This window comes from Echiichthys vipera (genome assembly GCF_963691815.1).
Source record: "Echiichthys vipera genome assembly, chromosome: 15".
NCBI lineage: Eukaryota > Metazoa > Chordata > Actinopteri > Perciformes > Trachinidae > Echiichthys > Echiichthys vipera.
Window position 1 is genome coordinate 11,333,780 of NC_139840.1, and position 26,141 is coordinate 11,359,920.

General features: G+C 39.6%; 1 protein-coding gene across 1 annotated transcript; it reads right to left on the reverse strand.

Annotated features, from left to right (window-relative positions):
- Window positions 1-9,078: 9,078 nt before the first annotated feature.
- atp6v0b (ATPase H+ transporting V0 subunit b) lies at window positions 9,079-17,211 on the reverse strand. The gene is made up of 8 exons (XM_083927972.1): window positions 16,997-17,211; window positions 16,111-16,159; window positions 14,539-14,622; window positions 12,905-12,982; window positions 12,325-12,394; window positions 12,078-12,129; window positions 11,289-11,479; window positions 9,079-11,099 (listed from the first exon to the last, which is right to left on the reverse strand). Exons 1-8 carry the CDS (start codon window positions 17,079-17,081, stop codon window positions 11,073-11,075), a joined length of 636 nt encoding a protein of 211 aa, XP_083784098.1. The 5' UTR covers window positions 17,082-17,211; the 3' UTR covers window positions 9,079-11,072.
- Window positions 17,212-26,141: the final 8,930 nt, after the last annotated feature.

Below are 26,141 nucleotides of genomic sequence, written 5' to 3' on the forward strand. Positions count from 1 at the left end.
TGGACACGGAGAAATGTTTATTCAGAAAAGGGTTCGGTACACGGTAATCGATCCAGAAGGCAACAAGAGTCGAAGAAAACTGGCAAAAAAAATCAGCAACTGGAAACATACACTAGGACACAAGAAATCAAACGCTGGACCGATAGACAAAACTAAACAAACTGGCACAGAAGGTGAAGGGAACAGACTCTTTAAGCACACAGGGGGATGAGACAATGAGACACCGGTGAAACACATCAGGGCGGGGCAGGTAATCGCACAGGAGGGAAGGACACAGAACTGGGAGGTGATGGACCTAGAACAGAAACACAAGGTGAGTAACAAAATACAATACAGAAAGCACAGGACAGAAGCTGACAAAATAAGAGGGGAACACTTAGCTGGGGCGATGTGACAATCCCTGTCTCTTCTGTTCCTGTAAAAACAGTTTCAAATGTTTGATGACTCATCATGAGCTCGTTTCCAAAAATGAATCCGATCAAATTAGACTGTCAGCGACTAGCTAGCCACAGCGGTCATATAAAAACCGCCCTTCACCATGCAATAGGGAGAGAGATGGAAAGACGTGTCTTGGATATCAGTTGGCAAAAACACACGTTTTATTCATAGAATCTGGTTACAGTATGTAACCAACTTTTTCATTTTCAAAGCAACGTGTCTGAGGTCTATTTAAGGGAGGCTTTTGGCTGAGTCTGTGTGGCTGAAAGCGGGCGGTACATGGCATCTCTTGTAGGCAGGTGAGCGAGTAGCTCCGGGCCGCTGGCGGCATGAGGGTACCGGGAGGTCGGGCATGTCTGCGTGTGCTGCCCAGGCCGCTGTAGAGCAGGTTGAAAGTCTCTGTCATCTTTCCTCTTTGGGGTGTGTGTGTGTGTGTGTGTGTGTGTGTGTGTGTGTGTGTGTGTGTGTGTGTGTGTGTGTGTGTGTGTGTGTGTGTGTGTGTGTGTGTGTGTGTGTGTGTGTGTGTGTGTAGCCGACAGCCCTTTGAAGCTACGTATTGTGCAAAACTCTAAGCACGCCCACTTTTTCACAGGCCAATAAAATGTATAGGATTTGATTTAAATCCTTGTAACTTGTTCACTGGGCAATAAGTCACAGTAAGTACAGAAGTTGAAGACGATCCAACTTCCATTTCACAGGGACTTTAAGCAGCAGGTTTAAAGCTCACCATGTTCACCATCTTAGTTTAGCATGTCAGCATGCTAACATCTGCTAATTAGCACTAAGCACAAAGTGTAACTGAGGCTGATGAGAATGTTATTAGCGTTGCAGATATTTGGTCATAAATCAATATATTGGACAAATCAAAATTTTGACCTAATGATGATGCTATAACCAAAGTTATAACAATTCATCCTGAAGGAAACATGAATATCTGGACGACATTTGATTGACATCCATCCAATAACTGTAGAGACATTAAAATAAAAAACAAAAATGTCAACCTGATCATGAAACTAGAAGAAAAGTCAGGAATCATCAAAGTCTTTGAGTTTTTAGTCCGGATTAAAGTGATGGATCGACTTACAATGCCCCCACCCATGAGGTCCACCAGTACCGCTAGAACGTCTTTAAAAAAAATGAAATGTCTGCTCATTAACCAACTGCTCATTATTTTACTTCCTAGAGGGGAACAAAAAAGAAATGCCCATGTACACTGCTATACTTCACTTAAATTACAGTTATGCAAAACTGAACCTGATGAATCCAAAGTAAGTGAAATCTTAATTTGCTGCTCACTATAGAGAAAGTTATTCAGTGTTTATTATGTAAGTAATAATGAACAGTCAATATGGTTATCTGATTATTGGGATAAACAAATTACACCTAATGAAGCATGTGAACGCGTGCATGCATTTCACGGACGCAACAAAGCAAATAAACTGAACCGATGATAAAAAAAGAAAAGAGCAAAAGATGAAAAGAGCTGACTGGAGGGAGGCAGAGCAGAAGAGACGAGAGGAAAAGCAGAGCTAATAAGAACAAAACTCCAGTGTTGTCTGCGCTCAACCCTTCTCTACTCAGCTCTACCCATGCGGATATTAAATTGCCTCTCGACTGTCTGTGATCTGACAGAGGTCGGACTGTTTAAAAGTCTGATATCACATTGCCTCTCTGCTCTGCTTTCTGCTTTCTCTCATCGAAGATCAAGTGCACCCTGCTTTGTTTGAAAGGTCCCACTCCCTTTTTTGCTTTTCTTTTTTCTTTGTAAATTTGAGGCTGATGAAATCAATGAAACACAGCAGAATAGAGTAGCAATTGATGGGAGTTCTATAACGCTGAGCCCCATGCACAAAGCCATTCGAGGAATTTCTCCTCCAATGTTCATTCTCAGAATGTAGACTGCACTTGTGTTTTCCAAATACAACAAAGTCCTCGTCTGTAGCTACAATCTATGTACTACAGTGGAAACTCTCTCTCTCTCGCTCTCTCTCTGATCCAGCTGCTCATTTGGCATTGGAGCAAAGAAATAAATAAAATGCTTCAGCGGAAGGAAGGCTTCACTGGGAGAAGGATTGTGGGTAGAGGGAGTGAGATGAGGACAGTTTATTTAAATGCGTTTGTTTGTTTTTTGGCTTGATACGTACATCAGTGTGACATTAAGGCTTAACTGGTCAATTATGCCTTCAATAGACATTGGTTTAATCCACCTGATCCTTTGATGTTGGTTTTCCTCACACTATTTAGTGAATAGCTGGAGTTCGAAAGGCAATATTTAACCTTTCTAAGTGAAACACATGTAAATCAGTATCTTTAGTTATGAAAGAGACATATCAGATAAACCTAAAATGGTGAAACTGAGGGATAGCTCCTTTGGCCTGTAATAAAAGCTAATAAAAATGTGTTACTAACAAGTGGGTCTGCAGCAGTACTGCGGCCCTTACACCTTCTATTAACATTTGCTCTGTACCAAATAAGTTATCTGATCACAGGCTGTTGCCCTGAAGGAGTCATCTTCTGCAGTTGTCTGCTATAAGACAACTCCAATGCCTTTAAGGAATGGTTTGACATTTTGGGCTTACTGACTTTCTTACAGAGAGTTAGATGAGAAGATTGCTGCAACCCTCATGTCTATCCCTGGTCTATCTACTAAGGCTAGCTTTGCACAAAGATAGGACACAGGGGGAAACAGCTAGTATGGTTCTGTCTAAATGTAAGAAAATCTGTCTGCTGGCACCTTTAAAGCTCAATAATTAACAAATTGTATCTTTTTTGTTTAATCTGTACAAAAGCAGAGCGTAAAAACGTGGTTTTACAGGGGGGGTTAAATGTGGGGCCCTGTCTTGGCCGGGAGCAGCAACGTCATGGAGTCTTATCATCACAGTATGAAAACCATTTCCCAAAAGTTCTAAGCATTTATTTACATCGCCCTGTCGCCCATGGGGATGGCATGTATTTTTTGCATTTTATTAGCTCATGATAGTGGAAACATTGCAGAATAGGCCAGAAAGACAGATGAAACGATGGTGCACAGCCCGATTTGAAAAACAGGAACGTTGCGATTAATGATCGCCATCTTAACTCCTTCAAAGGCGACATAGGTGTTTTTTTCGTCATCAAATTATATGAAGTGTTTTCATTGCCCTGGCAGGTAGTCAAGAATACTGTAGTAATAGTAAGGACACTTAGAGATGCAGAATGGAGGAGCCAGGGTTACCTGCCACCCACACACGCACACACACACACACACACACACACACACACACACACACACACACACACACACACACACACACACACACACACACACACACACACACACACACACACACACACACACACACACACACACACACACACACACACACACACACACACACACACACACACACACACACACACACACACACACACACACACACACACACACACACACACACACACGCACGCACACGCACGCACACGCACACGCACACGCACACTCTCTCTCTAAACTTGACCCCTTGATTGGTTCCCATGTGACAACAAATCTTAGCTTGTTAGGAGGTAAGGAGAATAACTGAACCTGAGGAATCCAATGTGAAACATGCAGTTTTTGCTCTAGTGTACTTCATAAAGCTTTGTGAAAGAGCGAAGCAAGTTAATCCACAGCCGAGCAGGACTGAGCAGAGTAAAAATGACTGTGGAGGAGCTGATCATAGTATTTACACAGCTGAGCTCAGTTCCAACAGTGACATAACAGCCAAGCTACAGCGAACAGGAGGCTGTTTTTGACTGACATAATCTTTTTACAGGGTGTCCAGAGTTATCTTTTCTTATCATTAAGATATATAAACCCTCAGTCCCTTTCACTTCGTTCCCCCGATCACTAAATGAAAATAAGTTGCGACTCAGAAGCTAATTCTCACGTAGAGATTAGTTGCTATCATAGAAATAGAATGAGAGTAAAACAGACACTGAACTGTTTTTCTGTGGTCATTTGACCAAGAACAAAATGGTGATAGTTGTTAGTTGTTATGGTGCCATCACACATCCATGAGGTTGTAAAGTGTGTCACACTTAATTAATATAATTGGATGACTTGCCGATAGAAATAGTTCCAGACATTTGGTACTAATCAACAGCGAATATTCAGATATTCAGTTGCCGGCTCCGGGGTACTGGTGGAGGGCAAAGTGAGCCGAAGCCTGAATCTGGAAGGAGCCAGCCAGCTCCAAGCTCTGTGGTCATAGACAGAGTTTATCTTCATTAAATCGCCTGAAAACAACAGCAGTCTGCTATAATTAAAGCCCACAAACACAGATTTATCCATGTATGCATAGAGTAATTAAATGTACCTACATTTACAAAGGACTGGAAGTTTAATTAATCGGTAAAACTTATTTTTGGCAGTTTGTAATGTCAAGGTGACTTCCTGTGCACACCAGGACTTTACATACAAACTTAGTTAGGAGCCCACCCTACCCACTTCAATTCAGTGAACAAAAACAGCAAAATGATCACCATGTGTTCATCCTTTGGGTAAATATATTTTCAGAAAATAGGCTGACAGATACATTCAGGCAAGAAGCCTGAATCCAATCACATCTGACAGAAGTATGCTCACACACACCAACAGTTACACCAACACATGAAAGAAATTGTTTATTGTAGATGTTCAAAATGTCCATAAATCTCAGCACCTAATGTGACTCCTTACATGATCATAGCAGACATTTTGACTTGTCACAGAAGAAAATGTGCAAGTGTTACTAATTCCATTAACAATAGCTTACGTTTTCTTCAAGTGTCCCAGCAGGACATGACAGTGACAGTTACACAGCATGCACAATACCAGGATCCGGAAACTGAAGCCGCTAAATGGAATTCATCCATCATTCATTTTAGTCTTGGCTGTTTTTCCTGCTGTGACAAATGAAAAAGCTCTATCAATCCACTACAACTGAGCAGACATTCTATTCACGATGACCTGTGATGCAGTCAAAAATCTCCAGAACAGACGAGTGGGAAGCTTTCTCCCAGGCTGTGTTCACGTCCATGAGATGCACAACCGATTATATACATAACATCTGTGGATTGTCCACGTATTCACTGAGCTGAATAATAAGTTGCTCTGCCAGGCACTACACATTCTAATTCAAATTGATTTGTATGAATAAATAATAAATAAATAATAAATAATAGTATTCACAATAACATAGGCCCTCCTGGGCTTACTACACATACCAAGCCAGTTGCTATAGAATGTAGCCTACACTAGCAACTAGCATTCACCAAAGTCACAGAATAATACAAACAAACAACCTACAACTCCTGTGTTACGCAAGGTAAAAGCTACTGTTTTGTCACAGGTGTCTGGTGGCTTTGACGAGAACATCGCTAACAGCTTCAGATCACTGTTGGAAGAAGGACTGTCTGATGGCATTCCCGCGTTCTTCTAAATTTCTGCTTCTCTTGACGTATGCGACGGCAAACTGAAAGTCTTTTAGGTTTTGGACTGTTGGTCGGACAAAACAAGCAATTTGATAACATCACCTTGGGGCTTGAAGGAATTGCGATGGATGATTTCTCACTATTTCCAGACTTCTTATAGAATGATTCATCACGATAATAATCGGCAGAGTAATCAATAATGAAAATACTCATTAGCTGCTCCCGTAGGCATCTGGTCCAACTTTGAGCTCTTGAGCAACTCTTAAACCATTAATATGAGGGCAGACCTCTCACTGAATATATATTTTTTTTAAAACTCACTGGCCTTAACATGACAAGATTAAATGTGTTTTACAATACAGCATCAAAAGGAAAATTCAAACACCAAAAGCCACTCTGCACTGGATGACTTAATTACATCACAACGCGGGGTGGTTCCAGTCCGCCTGCTCCTATATAGACTCCAGAGCCCTAAAGAGATGCTGTGTCATAAATGAGAGCGATGTCAGATTGAATTATGGTCTGGATACAGAGCTTCTGTGTAAATGCCTGGTTAGGTTCAGCTTCAAAATGAAGAAACCCCCTCCTCGCCTTCTTCTTTTTCTCTCTCTCCCTCATCGCTGGCTGTGCACACTTTGCTCTCAGTGTGCTCTGCTGTGACCAGAGCGTAAGACAAGAGATGTCCATACTACTCTGCATCCTTTCTTTTAAATGGGAGGGAAACAGTGCCAGCAATTTCAACCAGCTGTTGTGCAAAGAGTGGATTTTTTTTTTTTAAGACTTTTAAAAGCTCTAGATTAAACCCAAACTGCATGGCTTAATATTGCCCTAAGCAGTCTGTATGCTGGGATGGTTCATTTACAGTAGGAGAGCAGTGCAGGGAGGCTGAGTAAAGCCTAGTATGGCGGGTGTTAAAGATGCTGCTGGTTCACGGAAATATGCATGAGAACAAAAGGGGGGTAAGGGGACAGTTCACGCGACCATATTCCCATAATATCCAAACCTTGAATAAAAAACACAAGGGTGCAGGATAGACGTATGCAGGCTGGATGGAAACAAAGGAAAAGCGTGGATGCGATGCTGAGTGAAACAATGCATCCCAGAGAGCAGACGGAACACCTACCTCGATGTTGTCACGCGAACACTTTTATCTTTGCATCTTCTTCACTGGAGACTGATTTCATTCACATCAGTCGAGGAGGGGGGGAAATCTAACAAAAAAAGCTGCCAATGGGTATTCTGTTGCCAGACATGTTTGAGAAAAAAACAAAACAAAACAAAACAAAAGCACTAAAATCTACAGAGGTTAAGCTCAGCTCGTTGTGCTATGGAGAACTCTATTCCTTTCGTTTCCAGGGACAGGCTATTATGTCTGCTCTTCATCAGGAAGAAAGCCTCATGTTGTGTAGCATTACGCTAGCCAAAACGGCTAACGTAACCCGTGACGATATCCTACCGCAGACCGGTGAGTGGAGAGATGCTATCCTCATGATGTTCCGTCATCCCCGCTGTTTAGTTGAGGATGATAAGAAAGCAAAGAGAAAAGAGGATGCTGATGCTCGGAGGCTGAGGCAGCGAGCAGGTCCCTTCGCTTCTGCTGTCTACGGAAGCCCGGGCAGGCCAGAAAGCGCGTTTTCTTTTCTTTTCTGCTCATCTGATAGAAAGGAAGCTTTTCATTTGGTAACCTACTTTACCCAGAAACATACGAACATACAGGAAATTAAAACGTTTTTTAAATAATAATGATTTTTTTTTATTGGATGTTACAAAGTTTTTCCCAAGACAGTAGGAAAAGATAAAAATGACTAAATAAAATGATAAACATCTTTTATATCCTCTTTATATTTTTTGTTTATCCCCAAATTATTTAAATTATTTTGGGGGAAACCTTTGAGTACCATGTTTTATTTTTTTTATTAGCAGTTTGTATGGTTGCTTCCGCTCTTACTAGGCATCTGGTCCAACTTTGAGCTCTTGAGCAACTCTTAAACCATTAATATGAGGGCAGACCTCTCTCTGAATATAATTTTTTTGAAAAACTCACTGGCCTTAACATGACAAGATTAAATGTGTTGTACAATACAGCATCAAAAGGAAAATTCAAACACCAAAAGCCACTCTGCACTGGATGACTTAATTACATCACAACGCGGGGTGGTTCCAGTCCGCCTGCTTACTCGATTAGTCGACTTGGCTAATCTTGGTTACTATGACACTTTTACTCCGTTTAGTCTGGCATCACAATTATATTCACACATATGGGCTGGTCTATCAAAAGTAGTCTGAATAATTAAGTTTACTTCTACTGCAAATGCACATTTGTATGCATAGTCATTCTACTTGTTTTGTTTTACTTTGTTTTGTTTGTCTTTTAGCACTTAAAAGTCATATGTTAAAGGATTTTGACTAATAAGGCATATGAGCTTGGTTTACAAAGACACCTGTTGTCTATTTATTGTAGTCATTCGATTTTTTAGATCAAGTTTTGTATAGTTTCTTTAAAATGGAATAAGCCATTAGTCATTTGATGTTAATGTGAAACACCCATAAAACATGTGGCATCAGGCAAAGACCAAATATGGTTGGTATATACAAACATAACACATGGTACATCATGTTTGTGCCTTTTTTAACCTTTAATGACAATATTTGAAAGGTTTGCCGACCACTCTTACTCATTTAGTTAACACATTTGATATCGGGTGTTGTTTATTGAATTTGTTCATTCGATTTTAGATTATTTATATACGATTAGGTTGACTGTTTACTCAGTATGCTGATAAGTATAAGCAATCTTCTGAAACAGAAAAAAAACATATTTGAGCACTTTAAGATAGAAACAATTTAAATAATTCAACAGTTATGTGGTTTTAATCAATTTCACACCATAACAAGAGCTTCAGTAGTCAATAAATGAATATGTTGAATGATAACACGAGATGTGTGCCTCATCGTTTTCTCAGTTGAGTCTTCAGCGTGTACAGCACTAGTTTAATCAGTAGGACAGATACCGTGGTTCTCTGCTCCATCTAGTGGAAACAAGTAAACACTGCAGGGAACAAGACAAGTATCAGCAGCCCGGGTCACACAAAGCTTATTTCAAACAGCAGTACACAGCACCGTCTACGATGATTGGACATCTAACAGGACTGACAAAACAACATGATCATGTATATAAATTAGAAAATAACCCAAAAGATGTTGATTGGACAACTTTATTTTCTCAAGGACATTTATGAAGCCAGAAGGAAGATCTGTTTCTTGTATCGTACACTAGGTCAAAACAATTTAATTTCTGATAACCATCACATCAACATAATGCACACACGGTACCAACTACACTCACTGAAAGCCTGGGGTTTGGTACAGAGCCCAATTTACCAAAGGAATGCTGGAGTTGCATCTCGGTTTAATTATAAAACCATCAAAACGATCTTGTTGCTTTGACACCATTGGGAGGCCTATAGATATATTAAAGACAATCTGGTTTCCCCATGTTGAGATTCAATGTTTATACTCATTCAGGACTCCACCAGAGAGTTGAAGAGGGGGGGATTACAGGAAAGATTGGAGACAAAATACAATTCGCCATGGTCTGTCATCTTAATTTGTGGAATGATGCATCAAGAACATAAGTGTTACCAAATGTGTTTCCATACAAGCATTTTGCTTGATTCTTCCGTCAGCCATATGTTCAGGAAAATAATCTGTTTCTCCAGATTTACGAGTCAGCATCAATAGAAAACAGCTGAAACACCGCAGAACTTCCAGCTGATGAAAAGCAAATGAAAACTTTGATGACAAAGATTTAATGATGGCTTTGTTGTCATGGAGCAGGAGTCTAATTTTGTCATTCCAATTGCACTATACCCACAAACAAGACTCGGCTTTACACGCACATTAAGCTTCTTTGAGGAATGTTAGAAAGACAGATAACGTTTTCAGATTTACATACAAGACAGTTCAATAAAATAAAAAAAAGATTTGTTGAAGGTGATCTCTGTGTAAAATAAGGATATTTAAAAATCTGTATCCATAAAGATGTTTAATTGTGTGTTGGAGTTTGGGGTGCCAGGCCACCTGAGATTACTTAAAATAAAAGTCAGAGGAACAGTCCACCATATTAAGTGTATGGTCATACTACTACTATACAAATAACTGAAATGCTCTCTAAAATAAAGAGAACGCAAGGTTCAATAGTGACTTGAGGGACAGGATAGCAAAGAAAAGTGCTTCGCCTCTAGGGACCACTGAACAGCCCACCTTTGTGGCCACTTCATCCTTCAAACATCTGAAAAGGAACCAGGTTAAAACAAAACAAAAACAGGGTAAACAAGGAAGTTATGGCCGGCAGCTATGTTCAGGAGGCCCGTGAGTCTCAAGTAAGCTCCATAATTTTTAGGGGAACTGAATAACAGGCTGACATACTCCATTTGGCCTCCCAAAGAGAACATCCAACTGTCCAATGACCCTACTAAAGATCACAGATCAGCACTCCAATTCAAAACTTCATTGATTCTCTGTCACATCAGCAGAATGACGTCTGACAAATACTGTATTTGGGCCATGGCGTGGATTAAGGACCACTTGCTTATTATTAGCAAAGAACAGTTACAAAAAAAAACTGACAGACCAGGCTACAGTAATAAAGACAATGGTAAACACCCTCATGCTTCACAGGAAAAAAAAACAAAAAAAAAGATCACGTGTCCAGCATACACACACACACGCACACACACACACACGCAAACACACAAATATTTTCAAATACTCTGGTGTCATTTTTTAACTCATCAGTCATCCAAGAGTGATCAGAAAAAAATGATGTCCCAACCTCGATGAATCGGTACGTATTGAGAACGATTCAATCTATATGATACCGCTGCAAGTTGTCTGCACAGCTCTCAAGACTACGGACTGGCTGCTGTTAGGAAACCATGTACATTCTGCTTGTACGACTCCTTATTCTGTACTGTAGGATAGTTCTGGTGATTTTTGTTCCACGTTTCTTAGCCAACATTCATGTTTCTTTCAAGAAAAGACAGTCTGTGTCCGTGCGTGTACCACTCTTGCATAAATGATGGTTAAAAACAATACCAGGCAAATAGAGACATTTAAATAATTTACGATGTATTTACACAATAATCCATGTTTTTTTCCAGCAGTGTCTTTTCTTTCTTCTCAGCGTGTGAATGCATCTTCTAGTCACCCATCTTTACTTTTGACGTCTGAGGAAGAAAAATTAAAGAAGAATGAATTATAACAATCTACACAACATAGATCCAGCCTGACTTTTGTTAAAATAATTACTATCTTTGACCACTGTTGCAGACAAAAGCTGTGGAAGGTTAACTCATTTAAGTTAAAAAGACAGACTGTTAGCACAAAAGAACAACGCAGCAGCCTGTCTAATTCACCTGCAGAATGGCTACAATGACTCCAAACAGGCCAATTGCGCTCCCAAAGATTTCCACAATGAGGATTTTCACAAAGAGGCTGGCGTTCTGGGCATCCGCCAATGCTGCTCCGCTGCCCACGATACCGACACAGATGCCACAGAAGAGATTGGAAAAGCCCACAGTCAGACCGGCTCCGAACATGGAGTAACCTGGGAGGACGGAAATCAAGTAAGTCAAGAGACCTCTGTGAATAATCTGCTGTGCAACTGGCTGTTCCCCATCAGGTTTGGAAATCAGACATGAAGAAATATTTGATTTGAAGTTATCGCAAAATACTCATTTCTTTGATCTACTTAAATTTGAGTACTACTATCTTTTCATACATCATGCATTATGAGTGAATTAAGCTTGGGGTCCATACATGTTAATAGAGCTATCAAAATCCATTTGATGTTGTAAATGTATTGAGTAATCCATATTTAAAACCTATTCAGAATGAATGTTTCAAGAATCTTAAGATTTTTATTACCGTTTGATACCATAAGTAATGCATACAATTGGACGCGTCATTGTCTACATTAAATTCATGTGTTAAAAATGAAAAGGAAGTCACCCTGAATACTGCAACGTGTTAGAAATGTGACCTATACCCAACCAGAGCAACAGAATGACACTGAACGTTAGTATAGTAGAAATAAAATCTATTTCTGATGTGTTTCAGATGTATCGGCTTATTTTTCAGATGTGTCTGGTTTTCCAAGCATCTTTACTGTCTTGCATTAAGTAGCTGTTTGTCTGTTTTCATACCAGCTTGGTAGTTCCTTGCCCCGATGGTCTCAGGGGTCGTTCCACTGAAGCTCTATGAGATAAAAGAGATTATCTTCAGAGCCAAAAAAAAAAACATACTTTCTGTTTTCAAAAGACATTTAAAACCTTTTTCTGTCCCATAACTACATGTAATGCTTTGATGTATAACTGTGCTGTTCCCTGTCTGAAATCCCCTCTAAAGACAAAATGGATAAGTGCATGAACAAGCAGAAATGCTTATGATTACCTCCGCCATGTTGCTGATTACAATGGCCATGATGATCCCATAGATGGCTACAGCTTCACAGAAGATGATGCTAGAGGGAGACATAAAAAACACAAAGTAAGAAGTGATTTGATTAAATTGGCAGCTTGTTCTCCCAAGTCACTACATCGTAACATATAATTCACTGGATACCCTGACAGTCTCTCATGGATGCTCATTCATTGGTTAGACCGTGTTGGGAAGGCTAATAGGAGCAGGACTCAGGGATTGTCTAATGTGTTTTTTAGCGTCACCCAACACAGGTATAAAGCTGTACTTCAAATTTGAGAAGAATTTGCAGGTTAAATGGCTACTACATTAGACCATGAGGAATGCAACCACAATATATTTTCCTATAGGACATTCAAAATTATTGGAGTACTTTACTAATCCCAAAGGTAAATTGCAGTGGTATATCAGCAACTTCACATCAGTCACTAAGAACAAATGAGGTACTAGGTGAGAAAGTACAATTAAAAAGGAAAACTCACACAACTAAATTCAAACAAAAAACAGCAAATAACAACAAAAGGTAAAGTTCTTTGTGCTTGAATGAGCCTACCTGACCAAATTCTTGGTTTTGATTCTTGGAGCCTTGACACCACCGCCAATGATGCTTGAACCAGTGATGTAGATCCCCCTGGAAAACAAAAACAACAAATCAGCACAACATCTAAAACATTACAGATGACAACCAAGTGATAAGAAGGATTAAGGTGGCTGTGGCTCTGAAGAAAGAGCGAGACATTCGTCACAGCTTGGTGGTTCTATCCCCGGCTCCTCCTGTCTGCATGGCCAAGAGTCCTTGTTTTCACCCTGTAGAGGCCCATCATTGCCATCATAGAGGCAACTAAAGTAAGAACTACTAATTGGATAGGACTAAACATGAGGCAGCTCACAGTAACATAAAACCGAAAACAGATTTTTGGGATACTCGTGGATGGAGAACCAGTAAGGTACTTCCAAAAAATGTTAAATGACATGTATATATTACAAGAGGAAGTGTGCCAGATGTCCATCTAATGATGAAAGATATCAGTGATTCAACATTAGATTAGAGACACTGCGTTAGTGTCATCTGTAAATGAAATCAGGCTCTATAATCTTTAGTCACTAAATAGATAAAATATGCCTTCTTTACCCAAACTAACCAAGCCAACAGAGGCTAAGCCCTTAACTATAGTGTTAAGTGTTTTTCGCACACCATTGGCTTTAATTTTCCCTTTATTTGCAGCTGTTCAGCCTTATTATGCTTGCTGAATCTGCATTATAGGAAGTCAGTTAGGGAGATATTTCTGACTGGCTGTTCACGGTGGTGAAACAATGATTTCACCCAGTGGCAGCTTCTCTACACGTTGAGTTCCTAAACTGTGTGTTGGTACAGTTGATCGAAGAGAAAACCATCTTGTCACTTATAGTAACACCACCTCACGAATGACCGCAGTCCAGGTTGAGATGATGGAGTTAGCATGCTTATCCTGACAACTAGCCTCCGAGGAGAAGTGAGGACCAGCAGCTAGCTGTCACTCAAGAGGCCACTCCCCTAATTATTCATAAAATGTAACCTCCAATAAAATAAAAACTAGCCTTGTACAAAAAGATTCACCCCCCTCAGTGTTGTCATGAAGATATGACCTTAACTTACAGACTAGAATGTTTTTTGTACCAGACCTAAAACAGGTTTAATTATGCTGTGAAAACGGCCTGTTTAACATGGGGGTCAATGAGTAACTGCTCTATTGTGCAAACTACTTCTAGTGGAAACTAGGAGAACTGCCGTTTTTGGCACTTCCTTATTGGATCAACCAGAAGTGGCTGTGGTGGGGGCTAGGTGAACACGCATCTCAGTAGTCTGCAGATCCTCAACTGTAGTCTTTATGGTGCGTTCAAGTGCAACTTTTAACCAAAGACATAAAGCGACATAAGGCTATGCATCAGTCTGGCTTTGTCAGTGTGTATTGTCACACACAAAAAAAGGAATACAACTGTATCCAAAAGATACTCAACGGTGTTCCTATGTTGCCATGTCTAACATTTTCCAGCCCCACATTTACACATGATGTACTTCCCTGAGTGTTACAAGAAAGAGGAAGTTATTTTATGAACAACCAGTGCACTCTAGGCCTTCAAGTACCAACTTGGCTTACACATCCCCAATACCACTTTAAACTGTGCTTCTTGTTGTTAGGTACTCACCAGGCTGCTCCCACCACAGACAGAGAGATGGCCAAGCCAATGCCCAGATTGGCCCACATGAAGGGAGAAGTCTCTGTGAGGAACCTGCAAGCAAAGAAATAAAGGTGAAAATGAGACTTTAAAAAGTAAAGAAACGTGTACAAGCAGCAAAACATTAATGTGTTTGTTTTTAGGCATTTTGTTTCTCAGTATGTGTTGTAAAAGTAGTAAAAAAACGTCTTCACTTGCTTATACCACTTTATGCTTCATCTAAATGTGAGCTACCATATCTTCACCTAAAATGATGAATTTACCACTTGAAACTAATACACAAACACAACCACAACAATGTTGCCCTTAGCAAACTTGATGGCAGAAACTAGTTTAATCAGTGGGCCACTGACATGCCTCCCAAAATCCAAACCAGGGCCACATCAGACATAGATCAAGGAGGACAGAAAATAACAGGACTGATTTTAAAAATACAGTAGGTACAGACCAATTAGAAATGACAATCTGCCCAAAATGTATTTGGTAATGCATATTCAGTTAAAAATGCAACAATCTATTCTAATATTTACTGCAACACAATGCTTAAATGACCTTTAACCAGGCTAACCGTAATTGAGACAAGTCCCTGAAGGCAAAAATCACTTGATCGTCTTTTATACTACCATATAATAAAAAACAACTGACATTTGTACAGTCACATGAAAACATGCAAGTGCCAACCTCTCAAAGAGAAGGACAGGCCCAGAATTTGTCACAGCAATATGAAAGTAAATACTTAGCAACAGTACTGTGCAACACCGAACAGCCTGAAACTAGTATTTGTTGTAACGCACTATAGCAGTATTCTCACAATCTGCAATCCCGGAAAAGGAGTTTTGTTACCGTGATACTGTCATGTACGTTTCTGCAAGGGAATAATGTCAGGAAGGCTCAAAGCATTCAACTGAGAAAGCTGAGTCAGTTCAACTAATGCTTATTTTTATCATTGATCTAGCTTCCAGGTATTTTATTACTACATCTATTATTTGTCAATAAAATCATTTTTTCTCTCCTAAGGATATATTCCCAACTATGTCAGATGCAGATGTGTTGGGAAGTATCCCTTCGGTCTTGAGAAAAGACGATCCTGCACACTGCTCTTGCTCAGTCCACAATTTATTGATAATAACAATTTGTCTCTTGGGCCTGTTTGTCTTATGTATTTTTCAATAAAATGCCAAAAATGAACACTCGAAAGATATTTCATCAACTATCACACTGAACATTCCAAAAAAGCAGCAAATCCTAACATTTAAGAAGCTGAAAACAACATATGTTGGGCGTATTTGCTCGGGGAAAAAAATGACTAACAAATGAATCAATTAACTAAATAGTCTACCTGTTGCAGTTCTAGTTTAAATCAAGAAACACTATAAACAGAAAATATTATCCTGTCGCCTGGCTTATTCTGCCAGGTGAGTAAGAAAAAGAAGGTTTTCATATTTGGGCCGGTGGTTGAGTCCACAATGAATATTGTTGGAAGACAATAATCCTGATTGTGGAGTGAAATGCAGACAGCAGCTTGATTCCAAGATTACTTACCATGCCACATCAAAACGGAATCCAAGGTCAAATATGGTATAGCAGATACCTATGGAAACAAACAAGCAATAATAAAAAGTTAAAGTGGAAAAGGGTGCATGCATATTCACAAGTAAGCTTGGTGGTGTACCTGTATGCGTGAGAGACATTTACAGTATGTCAATAAGAGACTATTTCCCTGAACCACCATGTGTGAAACAGTGTCACATGTATGTGCTACAAGTCCTGGAAAGAAGTTATAACTTCAGTGGGATAGCTCACTCTCACGTGAGAACTGCCGCAGTTCCTGATGGGACCGTTCAGTCAGTCAGCTATGTACAAGAGCAGCTAACGTTAGCTTAGCCAAATTAAATATGACTTTAACGAATAAAAGACTTGCAGCTCGGGGTCCTTCCAATACTCCAGTTAAACAAAGTCTGAAACTAGTCAACAATAACCGCAAACGCCGTTATCCAACGTTTGAAACTGACATTTTCTGCTGGAAGCTGTTAGCTCTGAGCTAACGTTAGCTGACATAGTTTCACGTTAAGTAGCCAGCGACAGGCAGCTAACTCTGTTCGCCTGTCTTAAATATTAGCGATAAAACATACAACGTCTTTAACATGTAGGGGAAAACGGTGTTTTGGGCTCTTCTGGGTATTAATTACTACCATGTATGGATCACTAGTAACGTTAGCTAGCAAACAAATGGAAACAGCCGCAACTACTCTGGTCCCAGGGTTTAGCCGGGACCAAAGTGTACCTGTCAAACAAAACAAAAACGCAATTTGCGATGAAGAACGAACGACTGACTACACTGTCATTGTTGCATAAGTGAAGGGAACATGATATTTGATTCAATAACTACAATATTCTGACTAATTTTCAAGCAAAACTATAATCTTACCGACGATGAGTATGGTGCTCCAGAAGGCCAAAGTGACCCCCGTGTACAGAATAGCGTGTCCGTTCATCATCCACTCTAACAGCATCTATCCGGAGGTCTAACCTGCTGGGTCAGAGAGATATACTCCGCTCAAATTTAAAACAAAATGACGCCAGTAACGCTGAGAAAAAGAAACTATTCGACGTGAAGACGAGCTTTTAGTCGGTGGAGGAGACAGAGCATCAAAAGGAGAAGCTGGACGGTGTCAGCTGATCCAGCTTGACTAGCATGTGACCGGGAACTGGAGGGCTGCGTCCGGTAATGCTTTTTACTTCACCTTGTCAGAAACGATTTTTGCAGCGGCAACGTTAAAATAAATGTGTATCGTTATTTTTCTTTCATTATAGCTATAACAACTATTTCGGTTAAGATTTAAACGCACACAGAAAATAAAAAGGGTTACAACAACGTCGTCAGAGACTCGAGTATCATAACCGAATGCGTCCTTGTGAAAACTACCTGCAGCGCATGTAATGGACGCAAGGTGTCACTCTTGTAAAGTAGGCTGTACGAGCCCACAGTTTTCCACTTGGAAAGATTCAAGATTCAAGATCCAAGATTCAAGATTCAAGATTCAAGAAGCTTTATTTATCCCGAGGGAAATTATTGTGCAACAGTTTCAATACAAAGGTGGGAAAGGATCAGAGTGACAATACGCTAACATAATCAAATCAAAATAAAGCTAACATAAAATAAAATAAATCAGTTTACATGTACACAGATTGTTTTTTTATGTCTACAGCTCACAACAAAAAACAGTATTTTATTCTAAATCTTTTTTATCATCATGACAAAGTCCCACTTCCACAGAAATACATTTTTAGCAGAAAACATTTATTTAAAATGATTATGAATGAAATGCACCAGTGCATTCTAAACAATCAATACTCTACCAACCCTATAAAGAAAGTTTCATCGTGATTTTTCAAGCTTTTCGACCTGTTTAATGGAGGCCTAATATTTTGTCAAACATTTTTAACAGGGTATCTAATGAAAATACTATGAGGTTGCATTGTGGGAAATGTAGGATCCAGCATCCTCAAAGCAATTTCAGTCCAAAGCAACTGGACTTGGTTATTTGCCTAGGAAGACGTTTCACCTCTCATCCAAGAGGCTTCATCAGTTCATGTACGCATGGCCTCCTGTGACTCCAACAACTGTCGTTAAGACTCAATAGAGCACTAACAAAGTCGAAACCAACTTCCCACCAACGACCGTCACTCTAACGACGGTCATGGGCACTTGGAGCAGAAAGGGTTTCAGTGACATCATCGGCCTTGCCAGAGGTTAAATACCTGGCTCTCCACACCAGTAACGGTACAGAACGACAGTGTGAGTGCTCCCTTAGGGAGTTGGACCAGTCCCAGCCTGGTCAGATGCATACATAACCTGATGAAGCCTCTTGGATGAGAGCAGAAACGTTGTCCTAGACAAATAACCAAGTCCAGTTGCTTTTGACTGAAATTGCTTTGAGGGTAACGATGACCTGCACAAATGAGAATATTCACAAGCAGGATCCAGCATCATTTGAGCTTGACCCATTAAGATTAATCTTCAGGGAACTCTGCCTCTGCTGTTTGGATTTTGACCATTAGGTATTTACTTCTTTAATATGTCTTGTGAACGTCTTCTTACATTACAGAAGGGCAATACTAAATCTGTGAAATACAACAATTTTGACATGTGGTTGCAGTTGATATATAAAATGACTGAAGACGATCCACCAGAGGGCGTCCTTTCCATGACTTTTATAATTTTTAAAGATTTGAAATGTAAAATGAAAAAATGATTACAACAACAATACAAAAACATTTACAAAACTGTCTTTGCTGTGAGACAGACAGCTCAAAGAAATCTGACTTTTCCTCTTCATTCATTTCCACAAAAGGCTTCCTGCCAGTGCTTTTTAGCTGCAAGGGCAGTGTCCCCATCCTCATCTTATAATTCAAAGCAAGCTTCGCATCTGAGGCCACAGAAGTCACTCAGCTATAAGCGTTATTAGTTTTGTCTTCTATTCCATCACACATCAGAAATTATTCAACACAGACTATAAGGCCCTGGATCTCTTTCAGCAGCGTGGTCAGAATTCTGTTCTTCTCCATCCAAAGGACCAAACCGTAGTCAGGAGCAACTAATAGTAACCATCTCTGTTCTGCGACCTTGTACACCTGCATAGGTCTTCTAACAACAGAAATTCAGGACTACGTATGTGTCTCGACCATATGTGGTTGGCTTTTCAAAGAAATCAATACATAGAAGGCTGCAGTGCAAAAAAAAAAAAATCGCATTGATCTTTGTACGCAGGTATTGTGACACGATGAAAAGTATCTAGTTTCTTAGCACTGAGCTTACACTGAAAATAAAGTCCAAAGTGTTCGAGTGCCAAGTGTGATAGTCATTAATATTTTACAACAGCAATAAAAAAAATCTAGATGTGTTTTTCATATTCCAGTGAAAGATTTGTTGAGGCTGTGCATATTCTATGGTTGTTCATACAAAACTGATTAGTTATACATACCTGAAACGCAGCTCATTTTGAATTTCTGTACAAACCAACCCAGTCTCAAAAGCCCTCTGCTCAGCAACAAATGAATAAATAAGTCTTGTGTGGGTACAAAACACCAACATTTTTGTTGCTCAAGACATATTTAAGATCAATATGCCCTCAGTCATCTCCCTAGCTCTTGAAGTGTTCGAAAAAGATGCAAGGGGTGATTTAAGCAGCCTTCCAACCGAGAAGGACTTTCGTCCACATTTCCCAACAATTGTTGAAATTGTGATCATTGTTGACGTTTTGCATCCAACCTGTGGGTGTTTTTTCTCTCATCCAACAAGTCTTCCCCCTCTTAACTTGACAATCAGTCTGCATTGTGCATTCAGGCTTTCTGGATGGTGGAAAAATAAAATGTCTACAAATGGACCAGATTTAATAATTGGCCACACATTATAATTTCACTACTCATTTTAGGAGTCAATTATCTCCTACGTACAAGATAAACTTTCAGGCTTAATTAGCCTGTTTTGAGGAATGAAGTGCCAGAAGCATCATGCGGCTGTCAAGTCTGACGTAACACCCTTTCAAAATACGATTTCTGGGTACAAACGCTCTGATGAAACAAAACAGACAACATGTGAACAATTGAGATCACCTCTTTTGTCAGTTAGACATCTTTTTCATCGATAAGAAATAGGTCAATTATAATTATAATTAAAATAAATAAAATTACGGGGAACACGGCAGGGCACTGCAGCGTTGTAGAAATACGAAGCTCAGAACGGCTTGGACCCGGAAATCATATTTTGAAAGGGTGTTACGTCACGTCTTAACAGCCAGATACAAATGGAAGGGAAAGTTCAGCAAAATGCGGCATAGATAAAAGGTTTTACCTTATTAGTTAATTGTTATGTGTAAAACAGAATAGGACTGTGCATAGGTGCTGGCTTGGGTAAAGCAGTGTAGATTTAAGATCTGATGGAATCGTATTGTGAAGAGACTTAGTATTCCACATGGGTACTACATTCATAATCTGTGATCATGATGCCTGCGGGCAGTGTAAACCTACCTAGCATGTATATGATATATGACGTGTCTGGAAATGGCTGTTACACAGGAGGTCTGTGTGTTTTGACCATAGAAGACTGCTGTTGTTTTCAGGTGATTTAAGAAGATAAGCACAAGCTCTACAGTACCGGTCAAAAGTTTGGACATGCTTTCTCATTCATGTAAATGGGAATGGGAAAGCGTAGGGAGATAACAGGATAGTTTGTGATAGATCTGTTCTCATCCCTGTTGCAATAATTATGCTTGTTTATTGATGCAACGCTACCGGGTTTGTTATTTCATGTCGATTTATGCTGCACTCGATGCTGCAAAATCAATTTGGCCTTCAGGGAAAAATAAAGTTGAAAGCTGTCAACAAATGCAAGACAGGTTTTGTGTAATGTATCATTGATGAAAAGAAAGGGTAATGCACCACAGGCCTGAGTTATTTATCCCTTGCTTTCTGCCTGTTCTGCCTGTTCAATGAGGGCCCTAATGCGCCTGTATTAGGTCCCGTCATCTGAAAGGTACGAGGCAGAACGGGGGGGACAGATTGCTACCAATGTTCTATCTGAAGTTGAGAATTGCTTCATGCTAAGATCTTGACGCTAGCCACCTGTATCTTTACTGCATAAGTCATAGGAATAATGATTTCCACTCATGAACCCAGGCCAAACAACAGCATGTTCCTCAGATCCATGGGGTGTGTATGAACTGCTCACTGCCCGAGGAGTGCACTGCCTGCCTGACAAGAGCTCAGAGGCTCAGTTATAACCAGCACTGAAAACCTTCCTGTACATTTTTGTTGATATAAAAGGATAATTTTCTACTCACCATTTGATACCCTTATGCATCACAAAAAACATATTTGATCTTTGGACAAAAACTCAGGCTTTCTCATACAATAAACACAGTATAGAGTACAAATATAAAGCATTCACTGATTAAAAAAAAAAAAAAATATATATATATATATATATATATAAAAATAATATATATATATATATATATATATATATATATATATATATATATATATATATATATTTCTTGGTAGCATCTCAACTAGCTCAGGTAAGTTCTTCCTATTTGTATTTTCTGTCTCAGTAGTTCCTTCAGACACACTTGGGATAAAGGTCTATACTTGAACTTTCACTAAATGTCACCAGAGCAAATGTTTCCCATAAAGGAATCAATTTCAAAAGCAGCAAAAATCAATAAACGTATCAGCCTAAATGATCCACACTGACCACAGGAATACGCTTTTAGCCAGTGGTGGAAGCCATACCCAAATTATACTGCATTGCCACAGTGTAGAATACTCAAGTTACAAGTAAAACATTGAATATACTTCTACCAAAAGTACAATCAAGCAGAATGGCTTATTGCAGAATAAGGCCGGCAGCAACATTCTCTTCAATTTATATTTTCTTTAAGGTTTCCACCAACTATTCATTACAATCCAAACCTGTTTGAATGATGAATTTGTTTAGCATAGGAAACACCCTTACCCTATAGAGGCAGGGGTTGAAAATGCAAACACAGATGCCACCAAAAAAGGCTGCAAGAAGAACTTCAGCAGTAGTGCAGAGATTAACGGTCTGTTAAATAAACTTAAACAAGTAAACATGATTTTCCAGAGTGTCCGTATTGGTATTACAGGAAAAGGAAAAACATATATACATAAAACATACATAAACAACACAATTAGTATATAAAACACAAGGATTTTAATAAATACATATAATAATAATATTAAAGTACGTTTACATTTATTTTGCCCATGCGATTTTTTATGTCCCTCAAATAAAGTTATGTTTCCTCGCAGAAGACAAACCATCTGTGGACTCCATCAAGAGAAGAGCAAAAATAACATTAGTGAATCCCAGAGATCAATAGTATAACATAATAAAAACAAATTGTGAAAATACATAGAAAGAAATGTGTACAAAAAAGCAGGGGGCCCACTGTATGCTATATTCCAGAATTACAATGGATTTATTCATATCACAGACTGTATATAGAGATGGATGGCTGGCCAGAAAAAAAAAAAAACAAGCATCGAAGCAGCCAGTCATATCAACGCAAGGGTGTAATGCTCAGCTGTGCACATACTTCTGACCATGGATTGAATACCTATATTTAAACCACAGAACTGTTCCTCCTTTGACTTTTGGGGCAGAAGTAGCTCAGTCCATAGGCGACTTGGCTGGGAACGGTAGGGTTGCTGGTTCAAGTCCCTGTGTGGACAATGTATGAAGCGTGGACTGGTGGCAGGAGAGGGTGCAGACCTATTAAATCACTATTTGGACATCCCCCCCCCTCCCCCCCATGTGTTTAACTATGAATGTGCATGCCTAACTGAACATTACATAAAAACAGAACATTAGTTTTATTCCATAACTGACCTTATCAACACTAATGTTTTTGCATGCAGCTTAAAACACATTTTATTGTCACAAATGACAAGTTTGCATTCAAGGCACATTTCCCTCATATCAATGGCTCCAAGGCCTTTGTGTCAATGAATGTGTTAATATGCACACAGCATTCTCTTAAATAGCCCAACACCAAGCCAGGGCTTATTTGTGTTTTGCTATTTCCATGCATCCTCAGGCCCCTATCACAAGTATATATGGAATGATCTAGGGATTGCAATGAAGACAGCACGTCTTTATATAACAAAACTGTTTCGTATTGGATGAGGTGTCCACATGTACCAGGGCCCCAGGTTATAGCACCATGTTTAATACAGAGAAAATATACACCTTTATTGATCTGGTGCTGCAATAGTGCAAGTACAGAAAGTAAAAAATCTGTGATAGAAATAAAAATAGTAGCAGCAGCAACATACTATATGCAAACAGTACATATAGTTCCTGTATATATATATATATATATACACACAGTATATATGTGTGTGTGTGTGTGTGTGTGTGTTTGTGTGTGTGTGTGTGTGTGTGTGTATATATATATATATATATATATATATATAAATCAGGTTTAAAGGAATTGTTTACGGAACCGCCGCTCAGTCTTGCAGACAATTCTTTTTCAGTGGCCACTCGTGGTACTGCAACAAAAAATCCCTCTGAGACATCTGTTAAACTACTAACAGGACACCTGGAACTGCTAACATTTTTTTTCATTATGACTCTTTCTATTCTGAACTTTTAATCCATGGAGCTTCTTCCTTGAGTTGAGAAAAGAGATTCAAAGACCTTTGACGTCATCCTAATGTGGTATACGGAGTTAGTTAACATTATTACGTGTCTTCTGAGTGGACGCAGTGGACTTCTACATGTGTACAGACTGCTGCAATACTTGACATAACTTTACGTAGAACAAATTATGCAGTTCATTCAGAAGTGAAATTGTTTGGGGGTTAAGTTCTTTACGCTGCAGTGTTTCATGTCTTTACAAACTACTTTATTTTTTATTTAACCTTTATTCAACCAGAAGTATAATATCCATCTGCCAGCCCCTTATCCCAATCAGGGGGCTGGAGCCGATCCCAGCTGACTGTCGGCGCAAGTCTAAGTACCCTCTGGACAGGATGCCAGTCTATCACAGGCAGTGGCGGATTAAGGTGGTCGTGGGTCATGGTCATGGTCATTATTAATTATGCTTGATCAGTTCTTTACGAACTCAGATCTGTTCAAACAACAGGTAACACGGCACTGTGGCGTTGTAGAACTGCGAGGCTTGGACCGACTTGGACCCAGAAATCATATTTTGAAAGAGCGTTACGTCACGACTTAACAGCTGGATACTGTCTAGTCAGCGTCAACAAAACTGTCCTTGTGAACCCGACCACATGATGGCATCTGATTTCATGTGTCCCATATCTATCCAATCAGCGACTTAATGTTTCTAAGGGCCCAAATAGGAGGAAAGTTTTTTTTCCTCACCCCAAAAAATTAGTCTGAAAAAAATAGTCTGTCCACCTGGGGCCCCTAGGCTGCAGCCTAGGCCAGCCTGTGCATTAATCCGCCTCTGATCACACGGCTGACTCAAAGAGACGGACAACCATTCACAGTCACATTCACACCTACGGGCACTTTAGAGTCACCAATTTACTGTTGCTGTGACAGTGCTAACCACTATATCATTTGAAAGGTGCACTCGAATGAAAGTTTTTTTTTTTTTTTTTGATTATTTTTTGGGCAGTTTTCAAGCCTTTTATTAGATAGGACAGACAGGAAATGGGGTGAGAGAGAGAGGGGGAGACATGCAGGAAAGCACCGCAGGTCGGAGTCAAACTCGTGCCTCGAGGACCTTCAGTTTCTTTGCATGAGATGACTGCTCTAACCTCTCAGCCACCGGACGCCCCGACTGAAAGTTAAAATGTTATAAATACCTTGGGTAAGAATATCTTGGAGAAGTGAAGCCCAGGCTTCAATGTATGTCAAATCCACCTCTGAGGTTGGGTTCAAACTGACTTAGATGTTTGCCTCAAATATTGAATACCCAAATGCAGCATTTTGTCCAGATTTAAGGTAGGATTGGATCCCAAAATCCAAATCAGCGATTTTTGAATCTGTCTTGAAATACCAAATTTTCAGATCAGATCAGGATTCAATCCAATCCAATCCAATATATTCTGTGAGATCATGTAGAAATACCAGCCCCTGATCATAAACAGGATATTGTTTAGCACTGTGAGGACATGTTCTCCCTTTTCTTATCAGTTTATCTTTTTCCATTGGGTTTTGAAGACGCTTGTGGAAATGGTCACAGTGACCAGAGTTCATTTATATTCGCTATGGTCCACTGAGTGATGCATTCCACATTAGATTAAGAGAGAGCGTGTTGTATTCGTGTGCTTATTTTTGGATGTCTGTCTTCTCCCATTACTCTGACACAATCTTAATACAAATGTCCTCTCCCTATCGTGACAAATGCCAAGGGTTAATAAAACAGGCAATACAGAAAGCATAATGTTCTATTCAAAATCACCAAGCTCCATTATCAAATCCCTTGGGTGTGTTTACGTGCACACTAACACCCTGTTATTCTCTTGGATTCTAAGGTTTTGCCTTTTTAAGCTAAGGCATTTACAGCGACACTGTTTCTAAATACTCCTGAGCAAGAAACATATTAAAGTCATGAGCTAGAAAATGAATATATTTAGACATGAATTTAATAGACACCTGCAAATAGACACAACACCAGCGAATAAAGAAGCATCATCACCAGTGACGACGCATGAGTGCGTGTGGGCTTAGTACTTAATGACTAAATGAGAGAGAGAACATCCGTGAGTCTATAATTGTCTGTTTGGATGCTGCAGATGCTGCGCCTGTCCACCTCCGTCCACACACGTTAAGCATCTTTAGAAAAGTACATTGAGTCTAAATAATAGGCAGGAATCACCAGAAAACAAAATGTTTTTGCTTTATTCACGGGCTGCTTATGTAAGCTTGTGTCGTATTTCAAAGAATCCCTGTTCAACTCAGGCTCTTTTAATTTCCGGCCTCCACTGAGGAAAACAGACTGAAATTAGTTTATTAGGATTTTTTTTTTTACTCAGAACCCTTTTTCTCTGTTGGGTCATTTTGGACA

Bases quoted from the DNA above. Each gene is read 5' to 3' on its own strand.
- atp6v0b (XM_083927972.1), bottom strand. From the start codon at position 17,081: ATGCTGTTAGAGTGGATGATGAACGGACACGCTATTCTGTACACGGGG. The intron at 12,983-14,538 runs GTGAGTACCTAA...TTTGTTTTCCAG, and splicing joins TCTGTGGTGGGAGCAGCCTG to GGGGATCTACATCACTGGTT. The intron at 12,395-12,904 runs GTAGGCTCATTC...GTCTCCCTCTAG, and splicing joins AAAACCAAGAATTTGGTCAG to CATCATCTTCTGTGAAGCTG.